Source organism: Alligator mississippiensis, chromosome 4, assembly GCF_030867095.1.
Source record: "Alligator mississippiensis isolate rAllMis1 chromosome 4, rAllMis1, whole genome shotgun sequence".
Lineage (NCBI taxonomy): Eukaryota > Metazoa > Chordata > Crocodylia > Alligatoridae > Alligator > Alligator mississippiensis.
Window position 1 is genome coordinate 174,115,311 of NC_081827.1, and position 22,499 is coordinate 174,137,809.

General features: G+C 39.6%; 1 protein-coding gene across 2 annotated transcripts in view; it reads right to left on the bottom strand.

Moving 5' to 3' along the window:
• Positions 1 to 1,365: 1,365 nt before the first annotated feature.
• Positions 1,366 to 22,499, bottom strand: part of INO80D (INO80 complex subunit D) — a 56,911-nt gene continuing 35,777 nt past the window's right edge. For both annotated transcript variants that reach the window (XM_019492071.2, XM_019492069.2), the window contains 5 exons: positions 21,546 to 21,655; positions 17,377 to 17,510; positions 15,929 to 16,146; positions 14,814 to 14,971; positions 1,366 to 14,520 (listed from right to left, as the gene is read on the bottom strand). In XM_019492071.2, coding sequence (XP_019347616.1) covers positions 13,355 to 14,520; positions 14,814 to 14,971; positions 15,929 to 16,146; positions 17,377 to 17,510; positions 21,546 to 21,655 — 1,786 coding nt within the window. In that variant the 3' untranslated portion in view covers positions 1,366 to 13,354. The remainder of the gene's footprint in view (positions 14,521 to 14,813; positions 14,972 to 15,928; positions 16,147 to 17,376; positions 17,511 to 21,545; positions 21,656 to 22,499) is intronic.

A 22,499-nucleotide genomic window follows, 5' to 3' on the forward strand; every position in this document is an offset into this window, starting at 1 on the left:
CATCATCCTCAACTTGAAAATCTGACAACACAAAGCACAAGTGTTAATATACAGACTACATCACTCATTGTCAGCACTTACCTGTCTTATCAAGCTAACTCTGGGACTGCTTGCATTACAATCAGATAGCAAGAAAAGCAGCCTTAATTATGCTGTCTAGAATGGGCCAGCCACAGTTCATTAAAAAGAGTCAAATTACTAACAGCCTACTCATCAATCTCTGCTTGTTGTTATTCTTCTGATTAGCAGTGCTGTCTTACTGGGTTTTTTTCCTGTAAAATGAGAAGTAGAAGATTGAACCATTTAGGGCACCAGTGTTTTTTTTACTTGCAAGTCACAATTTCAGATTCAGCTGAAATTGGTCATAACTGAAAGTAGTCTAGCTTTGAGAATGTCATGAGGCACTAGGAGGAAGACTATGGAATGATGTTACAGGAGGAACAAACAAACAAGCAACTTACCAGCTGGCACAGAAGATGCAGTTAACAGTTGCTATTGTACAGCTGCAGCTGTTTGGCTCTGCCAAACTGAAAAGGACCAGCACCAGATGGGCACACTGAGCAAAATATTCCTGTAAGAAAGTGAATGCTGCACTGAGAAAAACTAGTTGTGGCTAAGCAGTCACCCACAGAAGGGCGACTTGTGTGTGGCAGACCACCTCTGGATCTCACACCCCTTGTTGGCTGCTTGTTGGCCTACCAGTCAAATAATTTGGGATGCTGCAGTCTCCTTTCTAATGCAGAGAGCTCTCTACATCAAAAAGGGCAAAAAAGACAAAGACAATCTGTATATTTGCCATTCAAGTAGTTAAAAAACTCCCTTGCAGTTTCATCTACCAATTGTGCCCACAAAATAATGTCAGTGGCAGTTCTGTCCTGCCATTTATAACAAATGATGAGGAACTAGTTTCTGCGATGATGCCTATCATAACATACTGCATTTTAAAAAAAATAACGAATTTCTGAGTATATAAAATCTAGTTCTATCCTATATCATATAGTTAAAAAAATGTTTAGCCAAAATAAAATTTCTGGTCATTAGGATCACTGAACAGGAGTTTAAGAATGCTATGGCTGGAATCTGGAACATGCCCTAACACCTCAATTCTTGTCTGTTAACTAAGAGCAACTCCATTGAAGATGATAGAATTACAATTCAGCATAAAAACAAGTGAGCAAAATTAGATCAGAGATCTTTTCAAGCGGAGAATACACAGAACAGCCATTCAGTTATGTAGAAATTATCTGTACATTAGATATTTATGACCTGTTCCAACTAAAATACTTAGCTAAATAAAATAGTACTAATGGTCTTGAACTAGCCAGTAAAGGTTTGGGACAGGGATTTGACTATAGTAAACAAAACTACTTCACAGCAAGATTTATTAATACATCCAAAAGAAAGAAAGAAATCATTTTGTCACACTATATACAGATAATACATACAGTGTTTTATACACATATTACATCAGTTTTTACACAAGAAAAATATACATAAAAATGTAAACTTTTGTATACAAAAACCCTTAAACAAATTAAACAAGGACCAGATAACAAAAGGAGACCAATCTATTATCATTTCATTGATTTTAAAATGGTAATACAGTACATTCATTGAGAAGTATGAGGAACATGTGAGCCAACTCTTCCTATTTAAAGGGAAAGTACAAACACCAACCTTGCTACCCACCCTTGGAATGCAGTTCTCAAGTGCCTCAGCATTAGTGTGAGTTTCTACAGATGCTAGGGACTGAATATGAAATGACTGTTCTTCCCCATTCACCACATTCTTTAAAAGCAATCTATGTGCAGAAGCAAACTGGACTGGGCTTTTTGCGCATACTAGCTAGTCTTATAGCTAATACCATGATACAGGATGTGGCAGTGCAGGTTTGTATGTTCCCTTTAAGCAGTCATTAATGATTTTTTTTTAATGTAAATTGTTTATTTTCCCAATGTATGGCGTGTTGAACACATCTGTTTGTTGGGGTAAAAGGGAACAATGAAAGGGGTACAGAGACTGCTAATCCTTGCTACCATGCAGTTACTTCAAAATCAGTTATGTTTGCAAGCCGTGATTCACTGGTTTCAGTATGCACTGCCTCACCTTTGCTTTCCCACTGCAACTTGTTTACATTTTTAACTCTAGTGGCCAACTGTTGTTATGAGGCTCTTTGTTACAAGGCTGTTTCTGATATCAGGCTGTGATCAAGCTACCTTTAAAATGACACAAACACCAACTTCTATTGGACAGCCTTAAAGAGAGTGCATTGTTCCATTCAAACATTTCAGATTGTCCATTTGCCTTCTTTTCTATCACATCTAAACAAAGAGACTTACTACTAATTGTTCAAAGCAACAGCATTTTAGTTGTCATTCATATCTCCCCACCTGCATACAGATGTATTGGTTGGGGGGAAAATGAAAAGGCGAAAAAACAATTGCAGAAATTCTTTGAAAAAAAAGTCCTAGTGATGGTCTTTCGTATTAAATAAATTAAAAGCTTGTTTATGGAAATTCACCCTCTACAAGGTAAGTTAAGTGTGACACAATAATAATGAGCTGACATTTTCCCTGCAGAGGCAGGAGAATATTAGTCTCCTTAGTGAAATCAGCATTATTGAATGTGGAAAGGAAAAAAAATATTGGTCAACGAAAAATATGGATTGAAACATTTTAAGGAACACACACATTTTATAATTGGTTAAAAATGAAAAAACCTCATTACAGCCTTAACTTTAGAAAATTCAAATAGAAATAAGCATGTAGAAACTGGTATTTCCATCTCTTTCTTATGCCCATATAATGAATGGCAGTTTTGTAACACTCACCTTTCCAGATAAAAGACAATTACAAATATCTTTAGATAATTAAGAGTCTCCTTTTTTAAATAAAATTTTGATGAACTACTTTTTTCATTTATTACATATAATGCAATTTCAGTGAAAATATTCCAGAAGGGACAGCATTTTGATAAATGTAAAAAAATTGCCAACCAAGATACACACATATACATGTGTATATGCAGGATATCTACACTCTATGTACATATTTAATACACATATGCATGAGTATATATCAGGACAGAACCAATGTGTTGGTTCTCCACATTTACATAAATTGAAATACTGTGTGTAATATATATGCGTGTACATAAATACACACACAGTACACAGACATCACACCCATACACAGGCCCCAACATATGTAATATAGAACTCTTCATGTATGAGTGCATGAAAGCTTAGCTAGAACATTACATAGGTTATATTACCCTATAGAACTGCAGGGAAGACAACATTCCAGAGATGAATTGTGACAAAATAATGCCACATTAATATTAGAAGTAATTAGACTCAATGACAGAATTAGAATATTCTCCTCCATCAAAACTGAAGTACAGTAAACCATGGGTTGCAACAGCGCTCCAAATGTGACCAAGCTGGCTTGTAACTGTTATTATGGTCTAAAAGGTTATGGAATCTCTAGTTAACCAGAAATGAATTAAAATATTTAATAAAAAAGAAATACAAGAGCTGCCTGAATAAGTCAAATAATTTAAATATATGAATAGATGCAAGATAACTGATTTAACCATTTTAATGGCTAACCATAAAGTTACTTTTATTTTTTTAATCTGTTGAAGGTAGAAGAGAGCTGTATTTCTTTTGATACATCTGATGTATTCACTAACATGGAAAAGAACATTAGGCTGCAGTCTCTTTGTGGCTTTAGGCCTTTCTGGATTCATTATGGGAAACAAAATACGAATCTTCCCTTATCAGGAAAGAGAAACAAAAGGATTGATTTTTTTTAAAAAACCTATTTTTGTCTTATAAATGCATATTGTTAATTCTAACCATGTGGTTAGGTTAACTTTTCAGATAGCAGCTTGTATATCTTTTTTTTTTATGTTCAGAATGAAGAATAAAAAATGGTCAGAGACATAAATCACATGCTGTTGAAAATGTGGAAAGTTCTGCATTTAAACAAACGATCAGGACAGCTGAGAGTGACCAACCAGGGTATGATTCAGCTGCTGCTGCTGCAGTCAAAAGGAATATTTTTATCGAGTTGAAGGAGGGCTGAATCGGACCCTAAAACAATGAAACTGATAGAAAGTTAGATTTTGCAATGTTGGGGCAGGAGAGTAATTGAGGTGAAGGTAATGGAACAGAGCTGCAGAAGAGGTGGGTATTGGCAGAGGCCTCACAGAGTATTAACATAGCATAAATGTAAGCAAAAATGTCTGAAGGAAATTCCATTTTGAGGGTTCAGATAGAAGACCAATGATGATAGGACTCAAATCACAGCAACTGAGATCATCCAAATCCCTCAAAGGAACTAGAAGCAACAGTGTCAGACAAGGCTGTTACCTTTTACACACATTTTGTGATCTCTCTCACACACACATACATATTATATAGAGTGTACGTGTGTGATATGTATGTACAGTCTATTGCATATGCATATCTACACACGTATATACAGATTTAGATCTGTTACTTTTATATGTATTTGTTGTACAATAGTAGGGCAAGTCCACATTCATATGCATCTTTCTGTACAGGTATACACAAAATGGGTCTGTTCTTTCCCAAAAATTCATAAAGTGTTTATGCTATTTACACTGATAATTCCCATTACCATTAGGTAATGACAGGAAAAGGCCTCAAACAATTTCCACCTCCCTACCATTTTACTTGCATATGTGCAGGAAGAAGAAAAAACAAACCATGTGGGAAAGGCTGGAAAATGTAGAAAAACTAGTTCAATAGAATTAGATTTGGTTTACAACTGCTTTTCTCTTTTTAAAAGTTTTGGAAAAACGAATGAAAAGATCTTTGCAACATTAAAAACCTGTTATTAAAACAGAGCTTCCAAGTTACAGGGTTTTCATGATGCAAAGTAATAGCAACAGAACACACACTTACGATTTTATTCTTTTCAGCCTGGATAGTGTAATGATGACTACTAGGATGAGGAAGAGCGTAAGTAGGAATGTTATGGTTTTTCCTGCATCTCAGCTAAGAACTCTCGTAGAGGTAAAATTTCTCTCAAATGATGAAAAAAAATGGCCATAATTTATTTTTAGGATTTTACAGCACAAGTGAAACTCCCAGGATTTAAAATAGAATTTGTTTTGTATAAATTGAAGCTCTCCAATAGCAATGTCATAGGGTGAAAACGACACATGTGGACCTCTTTAGGAAAAAAAAGCAGACTACTTTAGAACAAAACCCTTTAAGAGAATGGAGATCAGTTCATAAACATCACCTATCACAAATCTTTTGAATCTGAAGACACAAGTACAACTGATTGGCAACATTTTCTAAATCAGAATATTATCATAAAGGTACAGTAATTCCCATATATACCCATGCCACCAAATATATATCTTCCATTTCAAATTTTCTTTAAGAATACCACTCCTACATCTTCCCCTCTACTTCCCAAACATTTAAAAAAAGGCTGTCTTGGGAGCCTGGTATTTTCATGACATTTTAACAGGGCTCAATGCAATTCAATCAAAAAGAATAAAATCAACATGATATCAGAGTTAGCCTTATAACAGAAGACTATGTAGTAGAGAGTTTGGTTATTTATACAATAGTGAGGACATAATAACCCCCTACTAAATATTCACATTTCTACAATACATTCCGTCACCTCTCAACTACGTTTCTCTTTACAAAAACTATGACCTACATACAATATACACATTCATGTCACACATACATCCCCCCCAATGCATATTTTTTTGTGTGTGTATATAATACATACATGCACACAAGCAGTCTAATTCTATATATAAGTCACAGTGGGAATTCCTTTGTGAGGAAAGGAGGGGAAAAGTTCCTGAATAAGACACTGTGGATTCCTAGATTTAATGTTCTGTCTTTTCAAATTCCAACTCACAGAGCTAACTGGAATAAATACATTAAAAAAAAGTCTTACAGACTTGGCTTACAACTTCCAGCTACAGTAGTTGGATTTTTAATTTGATCTATTTACCCTGTAACTAAACTTCTAACCATCATAGGTACAAACCACAGATAAATTATTGCAGAATGTAATATTAAAAAAAAAGTTACAGGAGCAGTAATATAAGGGGTAAAAAGAGTCTATGTTTTGTTGATACAGGATACCATTTTATTTTTATATATATATATATATATATATATATATATATATATATATATATATATATATATATATATATATATATATCTGCAAGGTAGCAAAGAATAGCTGTACACCTTGACACGGCAAAGATCCAGTGTAAAAAGGTGCTTCACTAGTTTTTGTTTCTCCAAAAAAGCTTGTATATAATTTTATAGCTATTAAAAACACATATGCAACATAATTCATTACACTCAATACAGCTTTAGTATAAAACTTATAATTTATGAGGTGATGTTAATAGCATAAATTAATATACCATTTCTCTTAAAATCTACAATAAGTATTCTGAAAGCTCATTGGGGAAGGGTATCTTTAAATAAAAGTTTAAAGCTGAGCGTGATGAAAAAAGATTCTGTATGTTGAACTTGAGATGAGAGCCCCGAGAAGAGAAAGAGTCCCTAAGCCAGACACTGTGGACTATAAAACTGAACAAGATTTCTCTTTTTTGCGCTCTCACATAGATGACGCTCTACCTTAAATTATTATTTACTTTTAAAACTATTTACTTTTTATGTTAACTGCCCTTATTTCCGCAAGGAATCCCTGAGACATACCCAAAACTGTACAGTGAAAATAAATCACTGTTCAGAGAAACTGGTTCAACCCCTTCTAAATAGATGTAGATTCTTTATATGAGAACCAAACTGCCCATCAGTTCGGCATGGATCTATTTCCACTGGAACCAACTATACTTTAAGATGCAGGTTAGAGAGTCATTTCAGGGTAAATCAGTCTGCTCCAAAGTAGATACAATAGTGTAGCAATGAGTTGCATTAAAGCAATCTGCACCACAATTAGTTTTCAGGGAGAGGTTTAGGAATACTGCCTAGCTGGAGTTTACTTCAGTGAGCACTGGCTTAAAAAAAACCTGAAGGTGGGCAAAATATTACCATTACTAGACCAAGTTCAACATGTGTATTCAATTCATACCCATATGCTGTGTGCGTGTGTATGTATGTGGTATGTATATGTTGTGGAGGGCTATGGGGGGGGGGGAGGGGGGCGGGGGAGGAAATAAAGAATGTACCACCATACACTGAATGTATAGTTGTAAAATCGAAAGCCTAGATTTTATACTATTAATTTTCAAAGTGAATTCTACGAGCCAGGGAAGATGAACACGTGCACTTCAGGTTATCTAAAGAAGTGGGGAGTGAAGGGAAAAGAATGACAAGGTAATTTTTCCAAATGCTGTCTCCATACTGCAATGCAAAGCCTGTTTCCTTCTTCTGCACTTCCACTACATAGCCTCATTACACGATGGCAAGAAAAGCAGAACATGTGAAACCAGAATAAAATAGGGGGGAAAAAGCAAAAAATTCCAACCTGCAATATGACAATCAAATATAGGAACATTTTTTAGGTTTGCTTAGATACTAAGTCTCCAAACTCAGCAATTATTCTTCCACCTAGAAATGCAGCCCCCAATGGCTAAAAAAACTTGTCATCTCCTGTTGCTGTAATTTGCTTTCCTTTGTCAATGGGAAGCCTCATTCTACCCCAAAATATTAGTACACTTAAACAGTATATTTGCCTCATTTTACTAGGGTTTGTTTTGTTTTTTTAAAATTTTTGCTAGAACTAAATACCTTCATGAATCCACTCTAAAAGATTTGGTTTAATTCTGTTAAGTAGGAAGGCTTTTCCATCATTGTATCCACCCCTAACTTTCATAGGACTCCTGCTGTGGGTATTTATGACACTTTTTCCTTAACAAAAAAGATACAAAGAAGTTTTCTAGGCGATTTTCTACCAATAACTTACTTTAAAATACAAGAAACTTCTGGGAAGAAAAATGCTCATTTAACTTTCTTGAGCATGCACATTTTCTCTCCCCTCCTGGTGACAAAACCTACACAGTATTCTCAGCAGCTACTTCACAATATGCCATGAGATATCATTTTACTCAATATTCTCATCTATTGCACCATAGCTCTAGGCTCCAAACTTTTATTATGAATCTCCAACACAAAACTGTGTTAAAAGGCAAAAAAGCAAGCAAAAAATAGAAGAAACCCTCTGATTCAAGCAACACCTTTGGAAGAAAACCGTACCTAAGGATACTCCTTTGCCTATCTCAAGAGTATGTCTTCACTGCAAGCTTAGTCTGGACTCTTAATTAGGTGTTGCCCCTAACCTCTTTCCTGTCTGCATACACAAGAAATTATTCAGACTTTTAACCCTGGCCAACTGACTAAGGGGGTGGATTAGAGCCTGACAGTCCTTCAATATCTTCCCATATACCCTCCTCAAGTGCCCAAAAGCTCAAAAAATTTCACTAGAAAAGAGCTCAACCTATTCTAGCACACAGCACTATGAGAATTGGCCCAGAAGTTCTAATGACACAACTGGAAGAGCCTAACACCCGTGATGACGCTGTAACTCGGATAGGGCTTTGCAGTACGGCTGATGACAGTTGGGTTAAGATGACCTACATGTCCATTGCTTGAACTAACTCTGTAGTGAAGATGCCCCTTCAAAATAATTCATTTTCATCCTCCTTCATGAAGTTCTTTCTTCCCAGCAAAGAAAATCAAAGCCGAATCGGATGTGGGAGGGGGTCAGAGAAAACTGTTAGAAATTAAGTTCTGTTCTGAGTTCCTGAGTACATTGTACGGAGCAGATCCTCAGGTAAGTTGGTGCAGTTCTACCAGAGCCAACCAAGATGACTTACTGACCCCCTGCTGAGAATCAGACTTGATTTCTAAACACTGGGATCACTCTGGGTGCGTCTACACAAGACACTACTGTGCAGTAGCAGTGAGCTATTGTGCAGTAGCGTTGGCAGGCACTAACCATGATGCGACGCTACTGTGCAGTTGCTCATTGCTACTGAGCAGTAGTGTCTGAGAAAAACCGTGTGGACGCTACTGCGCAGTAACTGTGGTTACTGCATAGTCCGTCACACATGCAGACGCAGCCACTGAGAATGACAGCTAGAAAAAGAAAATCATGCAGTTGGCAATGCAGCTCCCAGTGAAACTGTTATTTTTAAAACAAAGAAGATCCCCCCACTGCTCTCAATCATTCATAACAGAAGAGACATTTCTCTTGCATTTGTACTTCCAATCTCATCTCCAATATTTTTCCCAGTAGGTATAAACTTCTCAGGAAACAACCATAGAAATAAGAACTATGAATTACAAAGAAAACAATCCCTCATTTCATTAACCTGCTGCATGCCACCAAGGAGCCTATCTTTTGTATAGTCCATCACTCAACGGGTTAAGCAGAATAACAATTTGTTTTTTCTGAACAAATATTTTAACATTTAAACATTAGCAAAAGTTGTACTGATGTGTAAAGAAATAAGGCAATCAGCACAATAGGGGAAACAAAACAGCATCATGACAAAAGGGGAGGGCTGAGATGATGCAACTTTTTAGAGATGCTTCTAATAATACAGCAACTAGTAGAGGCAATGAATCAGTTCCAGACTTTATCCATACACAAATGCAGCACCCATTAATGCCAATGGGAGCTAGGCCTGCTCATGACACTGCTGTTTGCTCAATAAATTAAAAGGTAAAGGCAAGTCATATGAACATTAACTGATACTACTTTATAAACCAGGCTGGCATTGCGCGATCCCTCACTGGCCTCCACACATTGTCCTGGCAAAACTAATTGCGTCACGACTGTAATTTCTTTCAAAGCTTAGGCTTCTGTGCTAAGACAAACTGATATTACATTACCACCAGAAATAACATTATTGCTTATAGTCATTTTGTTCTGTGCCAAATTCTTTTTCATTCTATAAAACCTGAACTTTACGTAAAGAAATTAACCCTTGGGCTACACAAGTTTTATTCTACTTGTTTTCTGCACAAGTGTCATATAAATATCAAGTGTTCAAAATGAAAGGGTTAGAACTGCTACATGGACTCTTTGGTGAAAGAGGAATTTTGTGCTAATTGCTGTATTACAGAAGGTATACTTTCCTTGAATGCTGTTGGGGAACTATATTAAAAGGCCATGTGAAACCTCAGGTGGAAAAATCTTAATTCCTGGAGGGACAGGAATGAAATGTCTGGCTACATAAGCCCCCAGTCCTTGAGCTTACTGCTTTCAGCATTACTTGGGTGGTGATCCTGTTAGGTGAACAGAACTCCAGTGAAATCAACAGGCTCTCTGTTGAAGTTGAGATTCACTTGCACAGAGCTCACTGAACATTTAGAAACTGAAATCCTAACTGCTTCCTAAACTGCAATGTCCTAAAGTTGATTACATTTAAATCAGTTGAACTGAAGCTGCAACTAACAACAATCTTGACCATTTCAGGAAAAATGCACACGGATCTCTATTCTAATACATGCAAATGAAAAACTATATTTAAAAAGTGCAAATTTATTCCGCTCACTGAAAAATGTTATGCAGTTGATGTTTAGGCAGAAATCACCAAGGGATGCATGAAACTGAGATTTAAGGAGGGGATCTTTAAGCTGCCTTAAGGGAATTTGGGTACATAATTCTGGCTGATTTCAAACAGAAATTATGAATCTTAATTTCTTTAGGCAGTTTTGAAAATACCAGCCTAAACAAATTATTGGGTTACAGGCCAGGCTCTGTTCTAAGTTACACTGGTGTAAATCCACAGTAACTAAATTTGACTAAAAAATGTTCCACAATGCCTACCATCATAAATTGAAAAGAGAATCTGGCCTTTAAGCATGTTTTTCACTGTTTGAAAAAGTGGAGTAAGAAGGGCTGCTGCTGTTCCAGATCAAATTTTGATGAATTACAAACAGTATTTCATGGAACTAATCACTTGAATCGGTTCACTTTAACATGCTGTAAAATAACTATAGGCAGATTTAAGAACTGACCTCTACATGTTTGTTCGCCCTTCTTTTTCAGCCAGTAATCCCAAACATTGAAGAAGGTATATGATACAGTGAGAAACATCTGCAAACAAAATATCTGTTTCCTCAGTAGTATGGGGGGCAGCACGCAAAAAAGACAATACAGAAAAAAAAATCCGGTCAGCTTTGCTTCATTTCACAATACCAGTGGGGATTCCTCAACCAGCATGACAATCACAAGCAGGATTGTTTAGGCTTCATTTCAACCTTTTACATGATTTTAAAACATTCACATCTGTTACAAGCATATTTAAAATCACACTTAAGAATATTAGGGTGTATTATATATTATCATGCCCTGTTTTACTAAATATGGAAATACGGATTTCATAATGTCAAAAGCAAAAACATATTTTCCCCTCCACTAGCGTTTCAGCAAGGGATGTACACATCATCCTTATTCCTTTATAAATAATAATAAAAAAGACAAGGCTGTCAAAAAGAAGGGAATGGCTATAACTGGGATAGAAACCAGAGGTAGGCTAGGTTTCAATCCTTGTCCTTAGGAAGTTTGGGAGGAGACTGTTTGGGTAGGGGATTTTGGTTTGAGCCTGATTGCTAACATAAAATAGAGTCCACAAATGGAGGGAAAACATATTATTCAACATCACTAGGGAATAATGAGCTCGATTCAATGCTCCCCTGATTGAAGAAAATATTAATCCTCTCCATTAGATGTGTTCTATGTTTCTTTTTATCATATAAATTAAGACTAGACTATATGCAGCCAAAAATCTTACATTGTAACAAATAATGAAACCTGTCTTCAACAGGAAAGGAAGATATGCCTCTTCTATCTTCTCTTATATGCATCTTTGAAGTAAACCAAACAGTGGAGACTTCTTATACCTATTGAGCAGTTGTTTTTACAGTCAGCCAAGTCACAGAGTAGAGTAGATTGTTTGACCCTTATAAAGTCACAAGCTTTTTTTTTCTGATTAATGGATACAAGTAAACTCCTCATGATTTTATTTTTTTAATTCTTTAGGGAAGAAAAAGATATAAAAGGAATCTACCACATCTCTTTATAAAGAGGTCAAGTTATTAGAGGCAAGACTAAAAACGATCTTTAGCAAACAGGCAAGAAGAGCAACATAGTAAGAAATTCTTTCTATCCACATTATCTCCATATTTTGCTTAAGTTGTCTTTTGGTTAGGGGTGATCATCATTCACACACCAGCCAGTACCTACATACATTCGGCTCCCCATACAGAACAATCTCACAAATGTCTCAAAAACTGTATGGCTCCCAGTACAAAACCACTACTATTATAGAAGGAGTATCAGTAGCAAAAGAGTGTGAGAAATTCATCAATTTTAAACTTACCAAAGGGGTTTAACCTAGACTTGTCTGAATAGGTAGCATATACCATAGGATTCTTCCAGTTTCAGCTAGGAGATACCTGCCAGGCAAGGACTCCTGGATACAGTCATATTTGAAAAGGCAAACCATCCACACTACAAGGCCACAGTAATTCAGCAATGGAGGGAATTTCTGCGTGGGAATCTTGACTACATCATTATTTGCATCCTATTTTTCTCTGTTCTCTCCCTATGCCAACTTTGTAAACAGCAACAATCCTCAGTGCTGTGGGAAAACAGGCAAAGCTGATTTGCCCTGGTCAGTCAATCCCCTCTCTGCTCAACATACTTAAATAGGGGAAGGGGAAATCAGAATGCAGTAGGAACAGTGACTGATTTTAGGAGAAAATTATCTTCTTCATCAAAGATTTAAAGGAACTACTGCTCCCCCCAGACACACACACGCACACAGAGGAGGTCAAAAAACTATTTTTAAGTTGTCAATAATTGAACCATGGTCTTGATGTAGTGCTTCAGTGCACCGTTATCAAACCAAAGTGCAGAGCCAATTTTCCATGCCATGTTCTACCTTAAAAAAAAAAGTGACTTCTGCCCACAGAAAACTTCCTAGATGTGCTAATGGGATGGAAAGCACTGATCTGAACCCTAGGAAACAGTAACGTGCAATGGTTATCTGAGGTATCTTCCCATTTCTAGGTCTTACTGCTAAGATCAATTACATCCAGTAACTGTGCTGTATCCTTAAGGAAATTATTGGGCAATGGTGAACCTGCCCATAGTAAATGAGCACCAGTGCATAAAAGCACATGTGAACACTAGAGCAAGGTTCACTGAGGGGTGACCCTGGTCAGGACTGAAGCAGAGCTTTAACACCCTCTTTAAAAAAAAAAAATCTTTAAAAGGAAAAGGGGAGGACAAGAAAGAGGAAAGAAGATAGAAAACACAGGGTCCCCATCTGCCTGCAAATATACAGACAGACAAGCTCAGTTGGAAGTGAAGGGAGCAGATGCATTATTGGTACTAGTAGCTGTGGCACCTGTTACTGTGAAGCCTGTGGGAGGAGCTATGGAGCTGTGGCTGGGCTGCAGGTCCTTGGGAATGCCACTGTGTGAGCTCAGCTGGTGGCCAAAGGCGGCGCTGAACTGAGGGAGTTGCTGTTTGGGGGAAGTGGAGGCCATTAGTTCAGCAGAGGAAGGACCCATGCCACTAAAACTGGTCTGTGGTAACCCCGGAAGCACACTGGAGCTGTTGGGGGTCACAGTGGCGAAGGCAGGCTGTGTGGTCTCTGAGTGCGAGGTGGTAGGTGGTGTGGAAAGGGAAGTGGAAAGAAGGTGTCCATCTGCACCAAGAAGGTTGCTAAACGGAGAGGGATCACCAAGATTGACAGGGAGATTTCCCCAGTGAGTTCTGGGGTTCACCACCCCACTAAGTGGCACATCCAGCTGCGTTGGGAGCAAGTGCTGTGCCATAATGGGCATCTCTGCTGAGAATGTAGCTGCCAAGTTATCACCAGAATAGGATGTGGTATGGGGGGATGTGATATGGTCGCTGTAGGGAGACGGCACATGCTCACTATCGTAATGGCTTCCATGGGGTGAGGAGTGTGAATGGTCACTGCTGTATTGCTGTCGTGAGGTGATTAGGTCATCTGCCTTGCTCAGCAGCTGGGCAGGGTGTGGCCTCTGGGAGGCATGGCTGCCATCATGAAGTCCATGAAACTGTCCTGGGAAGGCTCTCTCCCCAAGTCCACTCTGGCTTATCAGAGTGGCAGAAGTAAGGCCGACGTTGGCTGGGGCAGAGAATTGCCCCTGGATCTGCCCTGCCAGGGGCGTAGGTGGATTGGACAAGGTAGCAGAACGGAGCAAGTTTTCATCCAGCTCCAGACCGGAGAAATTATCATGTACTATGCGCCCATTCAACAGCTCCCCCAGGTCCGTGTTAACCTCTCGGCTCAAGGACTGGATTCCTGGAGCTCCAGCACCTGTGGAGAACACCCCTATCCCTCTATCTGATAGCTCCTGAACTGGCACACCATCTGTCTGTGTAAGTACTCCAATAGTACTTAGGCACTCAAGAGAAGTTACAGCCTGCAGGGCTCGTTCCAGTTCCTCTGCCTCCTCTGTAGTAGGAAGGAGGTCTCCATTTTTACCTACAGAAACAAGGACAGAAGTTAGTGTGTTCTTCACAAGTATATGTGACATTGTGAGGCTAGGAATTCAGTTGTCCAAAAGTTTAAAAATGTGATACATTTTCAGACTGACTCATGGTACAGATGGGGAAAAAACCCTCTCCTATCAGAGGTGTGAGGCAGAAAAATAAAAAGTCTTCTTGTTCTCATTGGGAAAGGTTTATCAATGTAAATGCTATACACTGGGCACATCTACATGTGCATTTAAGCATGTATTAATTTTTACATAAAATAAAATAAAATAAAATATTTACCTTCAAAGAAATCAAAATCTTGCAAATCATCAGGCAGCCGTGGTAGGACATCAGAGAAGTCCTCCTGATTCAATTCCAAGTCATGTGGAATGTCTGTGATTTCATTGGCGATGTCATCAGGCAGCTCATCTGTACTCAACTCTGGTGTGGAGGGGCTCCTGGGGAAAGAATGTTGTTAGTTCCACTCTTCAGTCTCGGTGTCTCCGTACTGCAAGCCTGGTTTAATAGTAGATACCCATCTATTTAAGGGTCTGTCTGTTCTCTACTATATTCTCCCACTATTTTTTTGAAAAGCCAACCAGAAAGTATGTTGTTTGCACATGTTTTCTTTAAAACTCTTACATTCTTCTAATGATTATGCATCTATACAATGCCCATGAATGGCAAAATAGTTTCTTCATTAAACCAAGCCATTAATGAAATCTGGAATTAACATTTTCCCATTCTTCCTTGCAGCTCCTCCTTTGTACTCACAGAGATGCCAAGATACCTGAATGTATCCATTATTTAGAAAAGTAATTTATTAAGTGGTTGGGGAAAGAAAAACTACCCTTCCTATCAAACCAAAATCAAGATCAAGACATTGGAGCCTAGGGCCGCAGCCACACAAACATAGACAATTGATTCCCCAGGGAATGCCTGTAACATGCGCCTTCTAGCACACAGTAGGTTACCCTGGACAGGGTAGGGGAGGCTGGGGCTAGCACTGGGCTGGTCTCAGGGGGTCTTGGGGGCTCCCGGGGCTGCAGCAGCAGTGATCCTGCCACACAGATCATAGCCGGCAGCTGCAGTGTGGCATGGCTCTGGCTGGCCAGGCTCTGGTTTTGAGTGGTGCACAGTGTTACCACATGCGCTGCTCTGCCTTTTTTTCATCAGGTTTTTTTGACCCCTGGATAGCCAAGAGTCAAAACCCCCCCCCAAAACCAAAGCCCCGCACTGCTCCCTTGCAGCGCAGAGAACAGCTTAACGCATGGTATGTGGCACTGCAGACATGTCATAGGTGCCCAACTTTTCAATGAACCAGACACTGAACAGCATACCAACTCTGACATTTCCTCTGATATTTAATATAAAATTAAAGTTAAAATAAATGAAATGAAGCTGCTGCTGCTGACCGTATGTGAGAGATCTCTACTGGCAGTGAGACGCTGGTGGGCATGCTGAGGTTCCCTTGGGGCACTGCAGGAGGAATGGGTTTCTGGGGCCGACGTGGTCCCCGCCTTCTCTTCTTTTTGTGTTTTTTGGTAAGTGCAGGTGGCTTCGTTTTTTTCCTGGGTTTCCTCTGCTGCTGGTGCTGAACTTTGCGGGAGCTGTCCCCTCTCAAAAAATTGTCCTGATAGAGACAGTGAGAGAAAAGGGAATATTTTAGGAACAAACGCAACCATCTTCAGCCTTTTCTTGCCATCCCAAAATGTCTACAATTTGAAGAGGAACTCTCTAGCTGCCCTCAGGCATGCTCAAGCAGGAATATGAAAATCAAGTTGTGTTCTTTCTGTCTTTGGCATCGTCACCAACAGCAGACAGCACAGGTGACAGGAGGGGAAAATGGAACAAGGTTGTTTCTCAATCTCAGACTGGATGAGAAGGGTTGGCAGTTTGAACAACAATATCCTATGGACATCAGAGGTAGAGCAAATATGAAAATCTACAATGTCACTTTTTAAAGACTTTTTTGAACTAAAACTACAGTGTGGTGCTTACACAATCCAAATTAAAAATTTGAAGCACCCTATAGAAACATTAAAGAGAGCGACCTGCTGGCCAATTATAAAATAAAGTGCCATTTTGCTGGCTATGAAGTGAGTTATACTCAGTCTCCAAGTGCAATTATGATGGCTGCAACAAAGAGCTTTGAAGTGTTAAGCAGAGAGAAATGAAAGGAAGAAAATCTTCAGGCCTTTGGCAGGGGAACTGAGGATTACCTAAAATAACCCCCAAGCCCTGGACAGAAACGTAAATTTCCATATTAAACTAATAAACCACAGAGGAGGCCTTAGAGTACAAGGCAGCCTACAAATAGTTTTCCTAAAGGAAAAGTAATAGTGTTCCAAAATAGTTTTTTTGAATTCTCAAAAAAAAAAAAAAAAAATAGGGGAAGGCAAAAAAAGTAGGGGAAGGCACATAGATTGCCCTAACAATGTTTAATCTTTTGTGGAGAGGAGGAGGAGATTGGAAAAATGGAAACATCTTCTCAGCTCTACTAACCTTGATTGTCTCTTGGGCTCTAGCAAACACAAGACTGAAGTAATGATTCCTGTAGTAGCATGTCCATACGCCTTAGCCATGAGTAATATATCCCAGAATTCTGGGTAATGGCTAGGTCAGTTCCTACCCCATAACCCTCCACTATGGTATATTTTGAGAAGTCCTATCCTTGCATACCCAAAGCAGTAAGATATTAAAAATTCATGTTGTACCCTTTGGTACATTTGGGAATTTTTTTTAAACAAATGTTTGTAAATCCAATCCAGCTTGCTAATAGGCCACAGTTCACAAAAGCACTGAGTTAAACAGAACAGAATTTAATCCCAATTAAATAATTGTTGCTTTAGTTTGTACTTACCATTTTTTTGGCATGTTCTTCACACAAAGGTGTCTGATGTGTAATGTCAAAAACTGGCACAGAGCACTGTTGCCCATCTGCAAACTTGGCTGTGCAACTTGAGAAGAGCTGCTGAGAACGATTCAATAGGATATCTATGCATTTCTGTGTCAGGAACAACACACCAGCAGTGACAGAGGAAAGCCATTTGATTTGTCATTCTAATAAAAAGCTTTGAATTGTATTTGTCTGTCAAAATGCTATTTTTAATGGTGTATCTTATTTAAGTTCAAAGCAAGGTAAGGCTCCAACCCAACTTTAAAGCAAAAAATTATATTAATGCAGAACTGGTAATGATTTTATCATATATTAGAATGGGTTTATGGAAGCAGCTATTTCACTAATGAGTTCTTAGTTTTAAAAAAGTCCCTTTCCTGGAGACTCTTAATCAATAGATCAATAGTGTTGGTTGGAGCAATGTAGTCAAAGGGACTATTTCCTTACTGTCTAATGACAATTCATAGTGAAACATTAAAAAAAAAAAGGCATTTCTTAATTTCATCCTTTAAGGTAAATTCTTGGCATTTATCTTCAGAGAACACAGACATAAGTAGTTTTAAGATCCTTCCTGCTCTTCGGAAAAAAGATGTGCAATCAGATAGAAAAGGTCAAGCGAATTTAAACTTAAACTTGCGAAGATTTATCTCAGAAAAATCATACGCATGTCAGAATATATTTCTAGACTTACAGTAAGTCAAATACATATTTTATCGTATCTTTTCAAGTAACATTAGCAGGCCTCTTCCCTCCCAAGTAGCTCCTACTCAAACTGAGGCTAACATCACCACCACTGTAGGCCTGCAGGGAGAGAACACTGAAAAGCAAAAAAATACTGAAGGGAAAGTGCAAACCCTAAGAAAGGGAAGGACTTGGATGGATGGGGCAGGAACCAAGCATCTCCAAATGGTGGAGATGATGAGACAAAAGGTGCAGAATCAGAAAGTTCTCTATTTTTCTGCACTGGATTCACTGCAGAGTTATATTTGGGTACAAGTGGATTTCTTTTTTTAAAAAGAAATTACAAACACCGCCTGTCAGCACAGGGTCAGACTACTCAGCTCTGATGCAGGTACCTAAATCAAGCAGACCAGCACACAGCAGCTGTCTGTGGGAGCAAACAGGAGCAGTTAGGTGCTGAGAATTTCTAAAACATCTGCTGCTTATTTAGATGGCTAAGTGGAGACCTTGGATGCAACACTTTTGAAAATTTGGGCCCAGATTATCTGTGTCTAGTACTTGCCTCCACATTTAAATTCTTGTTCATAGAGCTCAATACACTTAAAGTGGGGGTGTCAAACTATTTGGCCCACTGGATTACCAAAAAGCTACTAGAAGTTGAGGCATATAATCTGCTGCAGAATGTGTGGCCCTATAGTCCCACTGGCCTTGGCCTTCAGCAGCAAGCTTGACTCATTGCCGCAGCTGCCCTGAACCCTTGTTGTGCCCCTGGACTTCATGCCTGGACCCACTACCACCCCCTGGACTCCCACCACTGCCAGACCTCTGTCTCCAGACCCCTCACTGCCTCTGTACCTGCCACTGCTGTGGTGACCATGGCAGCCACCACTGTGTCCTGGGCTGGAACTAGCCCGAAAGGAACCTGCAGTCTGTATCTGGTCCGGGGCCCAGGTGAGTTTGACACCTCTGATTTAGGCAACCGTTGATATTTCTGAATCATGGTGTATGCATGAGAGGTTACTCAGACCTTCCACACATAAGCCTAGGCAGATGTATGAAGAAGTGGAGGCTGCTCAGATCTTCTATCCCCCCTTTAAACCATTGAGAAACAATCTAGACTGAATCTAGACATTCAGTGTCTTGATGGCAGGCAAGGATTCTACCACTGAACCACAACAGCAGGTTACCCCTGATTTAGAGCTATAAATAATAGCAGCGTACACTGTAATCTGCAGCTATTCCAGCAGTGAGCAGCCTGGCCTGCAGGTCTGCACTGCATCTCTGGGAACAAGTTAACTGGACTATCTACTCTTCACCTGCTTCTACCATGTGAAATTTTGCAAACCGCATGGAAGCATCAGCTGTTTTCAGATATACACATAGATCTGGCATGGGATGGAAGTTCTGATGTCCAAGAATATTACAGTGTATCAACAAAACTCCATACATTATGCTTATCATCCAGAGATATCAAAGTAATAACCAACCTCATTTTATAGATAGGGTAGCAGAGACACCAAAGGCAAAGGTGATTTACCCTTATAAAAAGTCTCAGAGAAAACTAGTAAGCTCAACTGAATCGTGGAGATTTTAGAACTGAATGCAGATGTCAAGATTGTGTTTTTGGATGCTTTCATGCTGCCTAAATAAACTACTAGGCTGTGTCCAAATATACATGGACATTTGGTTCCCTGGGAACAAATAGTAGTGGCACACCAAGCGCTGCCGCTAGTTGTCCCTGGGGAATGCTTGTGTCATGCATGCTCTGATGCACAGCAAGTTGCCCCAGGTGGGGTAGGGGAGGTTAGGGCCAGCACTGGGCTGGCCCCAGCCAGCTAACCTGGGGTCCTCCTGGGGCTGCAGCAGCTGCGATTCTGCTGCGCAGAGCCTGGCCGGTAGTGGAATACAGTTCTGGCCAGCCAGACTCCAGCTTTGGGTGATGCACACTGCTGCCGTATGTACCACTCTCCTTTTTTCAGCAGATTTTTCTGACTCCTGGTATCCAGGGGTAACAAAAAAAATCCTCCACGCTATTCCCTTGCAGCACAGAGAACAATGGAACATGCAGTATGTAGCAACGCAGACCAGTCTGCTGCGCCACATACCGCACAGCTGCGCTCGTCTGGATGCAACCATAGTGTCCTACCGATTGCTTTGACTCAATATCTTAAAAAGCTGTGTTATTAAGGGCCTAGCTGGGCCAAGTACTGCCTATGATTTTTGTCCTTCTGCAGGAATGGACTAGTTTTTAGAAATCTTTTTATATTAGGTCAGTCTTTTATATATAACAGTTTTAGGTACTTCGCTTCTGTCTCACTCATTTAGATCTTTTCTTCCCTGTGTGTCCATCCCTCACCCATGACATTCTGCAGGAACCCTTTAGTACCCCAAGGGGCTGCAAATTCACATCTCTGGTAAGCAAAGGAGAAAAGAAAGCTGCAAGAAGACACATGGGAATTTTGTTAAATAAGAAAATGAACAAACTTGAGGGCCACAAAATGTAGGGAAGGAAGGCACCCTGCCTAGTCTCTGGGATCAGACTTGCAATCTTAGTTTGCTTTTTAGAGGACTTCCCCTTTTCTGGGGACCTGGCCTCTGTAGGTCACATTTTTAAGACTTTTCCCTTTGAAATCCCCTTCATTCATCTACAGATTCTTCCTTTCCCAGACACCAGGACTCACGTTCTATCCCTCTCATTTCCTCCTGACCAGAAGTGTCAAACACGCTGCCCGTGCACTGTATCTTTCAGAACCATTCCAGCTGGCCCACCAGTAGTCCAACAAGCTACCAAAATTTGCGGGGTGGATGGAGCTAGTACAGCACAGCCTGCTGCAGAATCGGCGTCCCTGGGCCCCTTGCTCACCCTGCCATTGCCAGATCTGTGCCACTACCTGACCTATGCTGGGCCCTGGACCATCAGCAGTTGCTGCTTGCCACATTAAACCAACCTTGGAGGAAGCCCTGTGGTTGGGATCTGGTCTGGGCCCTGAGGTGAATTTGACACCCCTGCTCCAAAGTATTATATTTTAGCTTTATATCTACTCTATATTCCTCTCCTCCCCCAGCCCTAATTTCTACTTATATTGTTGGATCATGTAAGAGTAACCAGTTGCTCTACAGAAAACATTAGCAACTGCACAGTAGCCATGTTGACTGCATCTTCCCACCAATGAATGAGATCATCTCCATAAGGCTGCTGACACCCACCAAATTTAGGCACAGAGAGCATAACAGCCTAATATATCAATGACTTGAACTATATGTTGGCTGTCCCCTGTAAATAGATCACATTTTACACTGCTCTAAATCCATGATTCATTTTAAGTAATTTGCATATTAGTGTGAGACATTAGCAAATAAGCATTTCTGCTACCAAATCACCTGCCACTGCCTAAAAATCTGAAAGCAGGCTGCCAGTCCAAAATGCACATTGAGGGGAATGAGGAGGATACGTTGAAAACAATGCCTGGTGAATGGAAGGGCCTTGTTAGTGCACTGTTCACCCTTCACAGTTCCACTACATGTTGTTGGTTCTGCATCTCTCTGCTTGGCTTGGCTTGTGCTGAAACAGAAGCATATTACAAGATGTAGTTAAAACAAATCCAATCCCAACAGATATCCTAGCATAACCAAACCACTAATGATGGCAAAGTGAATTACAGCTTCATAACCTATATGGCTGGTTATACATTTGCAAGGTCTACAATCTAGATTTATAGTTTTATTTACACTCTGGAGCTAGATAGAAGACAGGTGCCAACAATGAGCAAAATTGGACACTGTGGAGCAACACCTGTATTGAATGAAGTAAGCAGGATACCACAAGCATTTTGTGCTAGGCATCTGACACAGTAGCTCCCTAAACCTAACCAGAATCCTCCAGGTACTACTGTGGTATTTAGAAAACAATGCTGCACTTACCATAGGTGAAAGTCACCTCATTCACATAAGGGTTATGCACTGCTAATGTTCTGGGTTAGCCCTTAAAATAAGACATGCTGATACCTCACCCTTGGCAGACAGCAAATTTCACCTCGTATTCATACTACTCTCTAGGTTGCCTGAAGGGTCATTATTGACACTTTCACTGTTTATCCTTTGCTGTAATCCCTGTTGACTGGTTTTTTTGCCAGTTTACAAAAATAAAAATTTAGGAAAAGATATTATCCTGAAAACCAACCTGAAGTATCTGACATTACAACATCCAACTTCTGCACTTTATATGATCAGGTCAGAGACGGATGATCTCTGTTTACTTTGCTGGACTGCCCCTGACCCAATTTATTTGTTGCTCATTTTTTAATTCATGTTATTATGCAACTAATCTATTCACTAGAGTAGGTTCTATTTAGTTTGCCAGATAATCTCACCAAATTATACTGAATCAACTCAAATTCTGGCAAGGT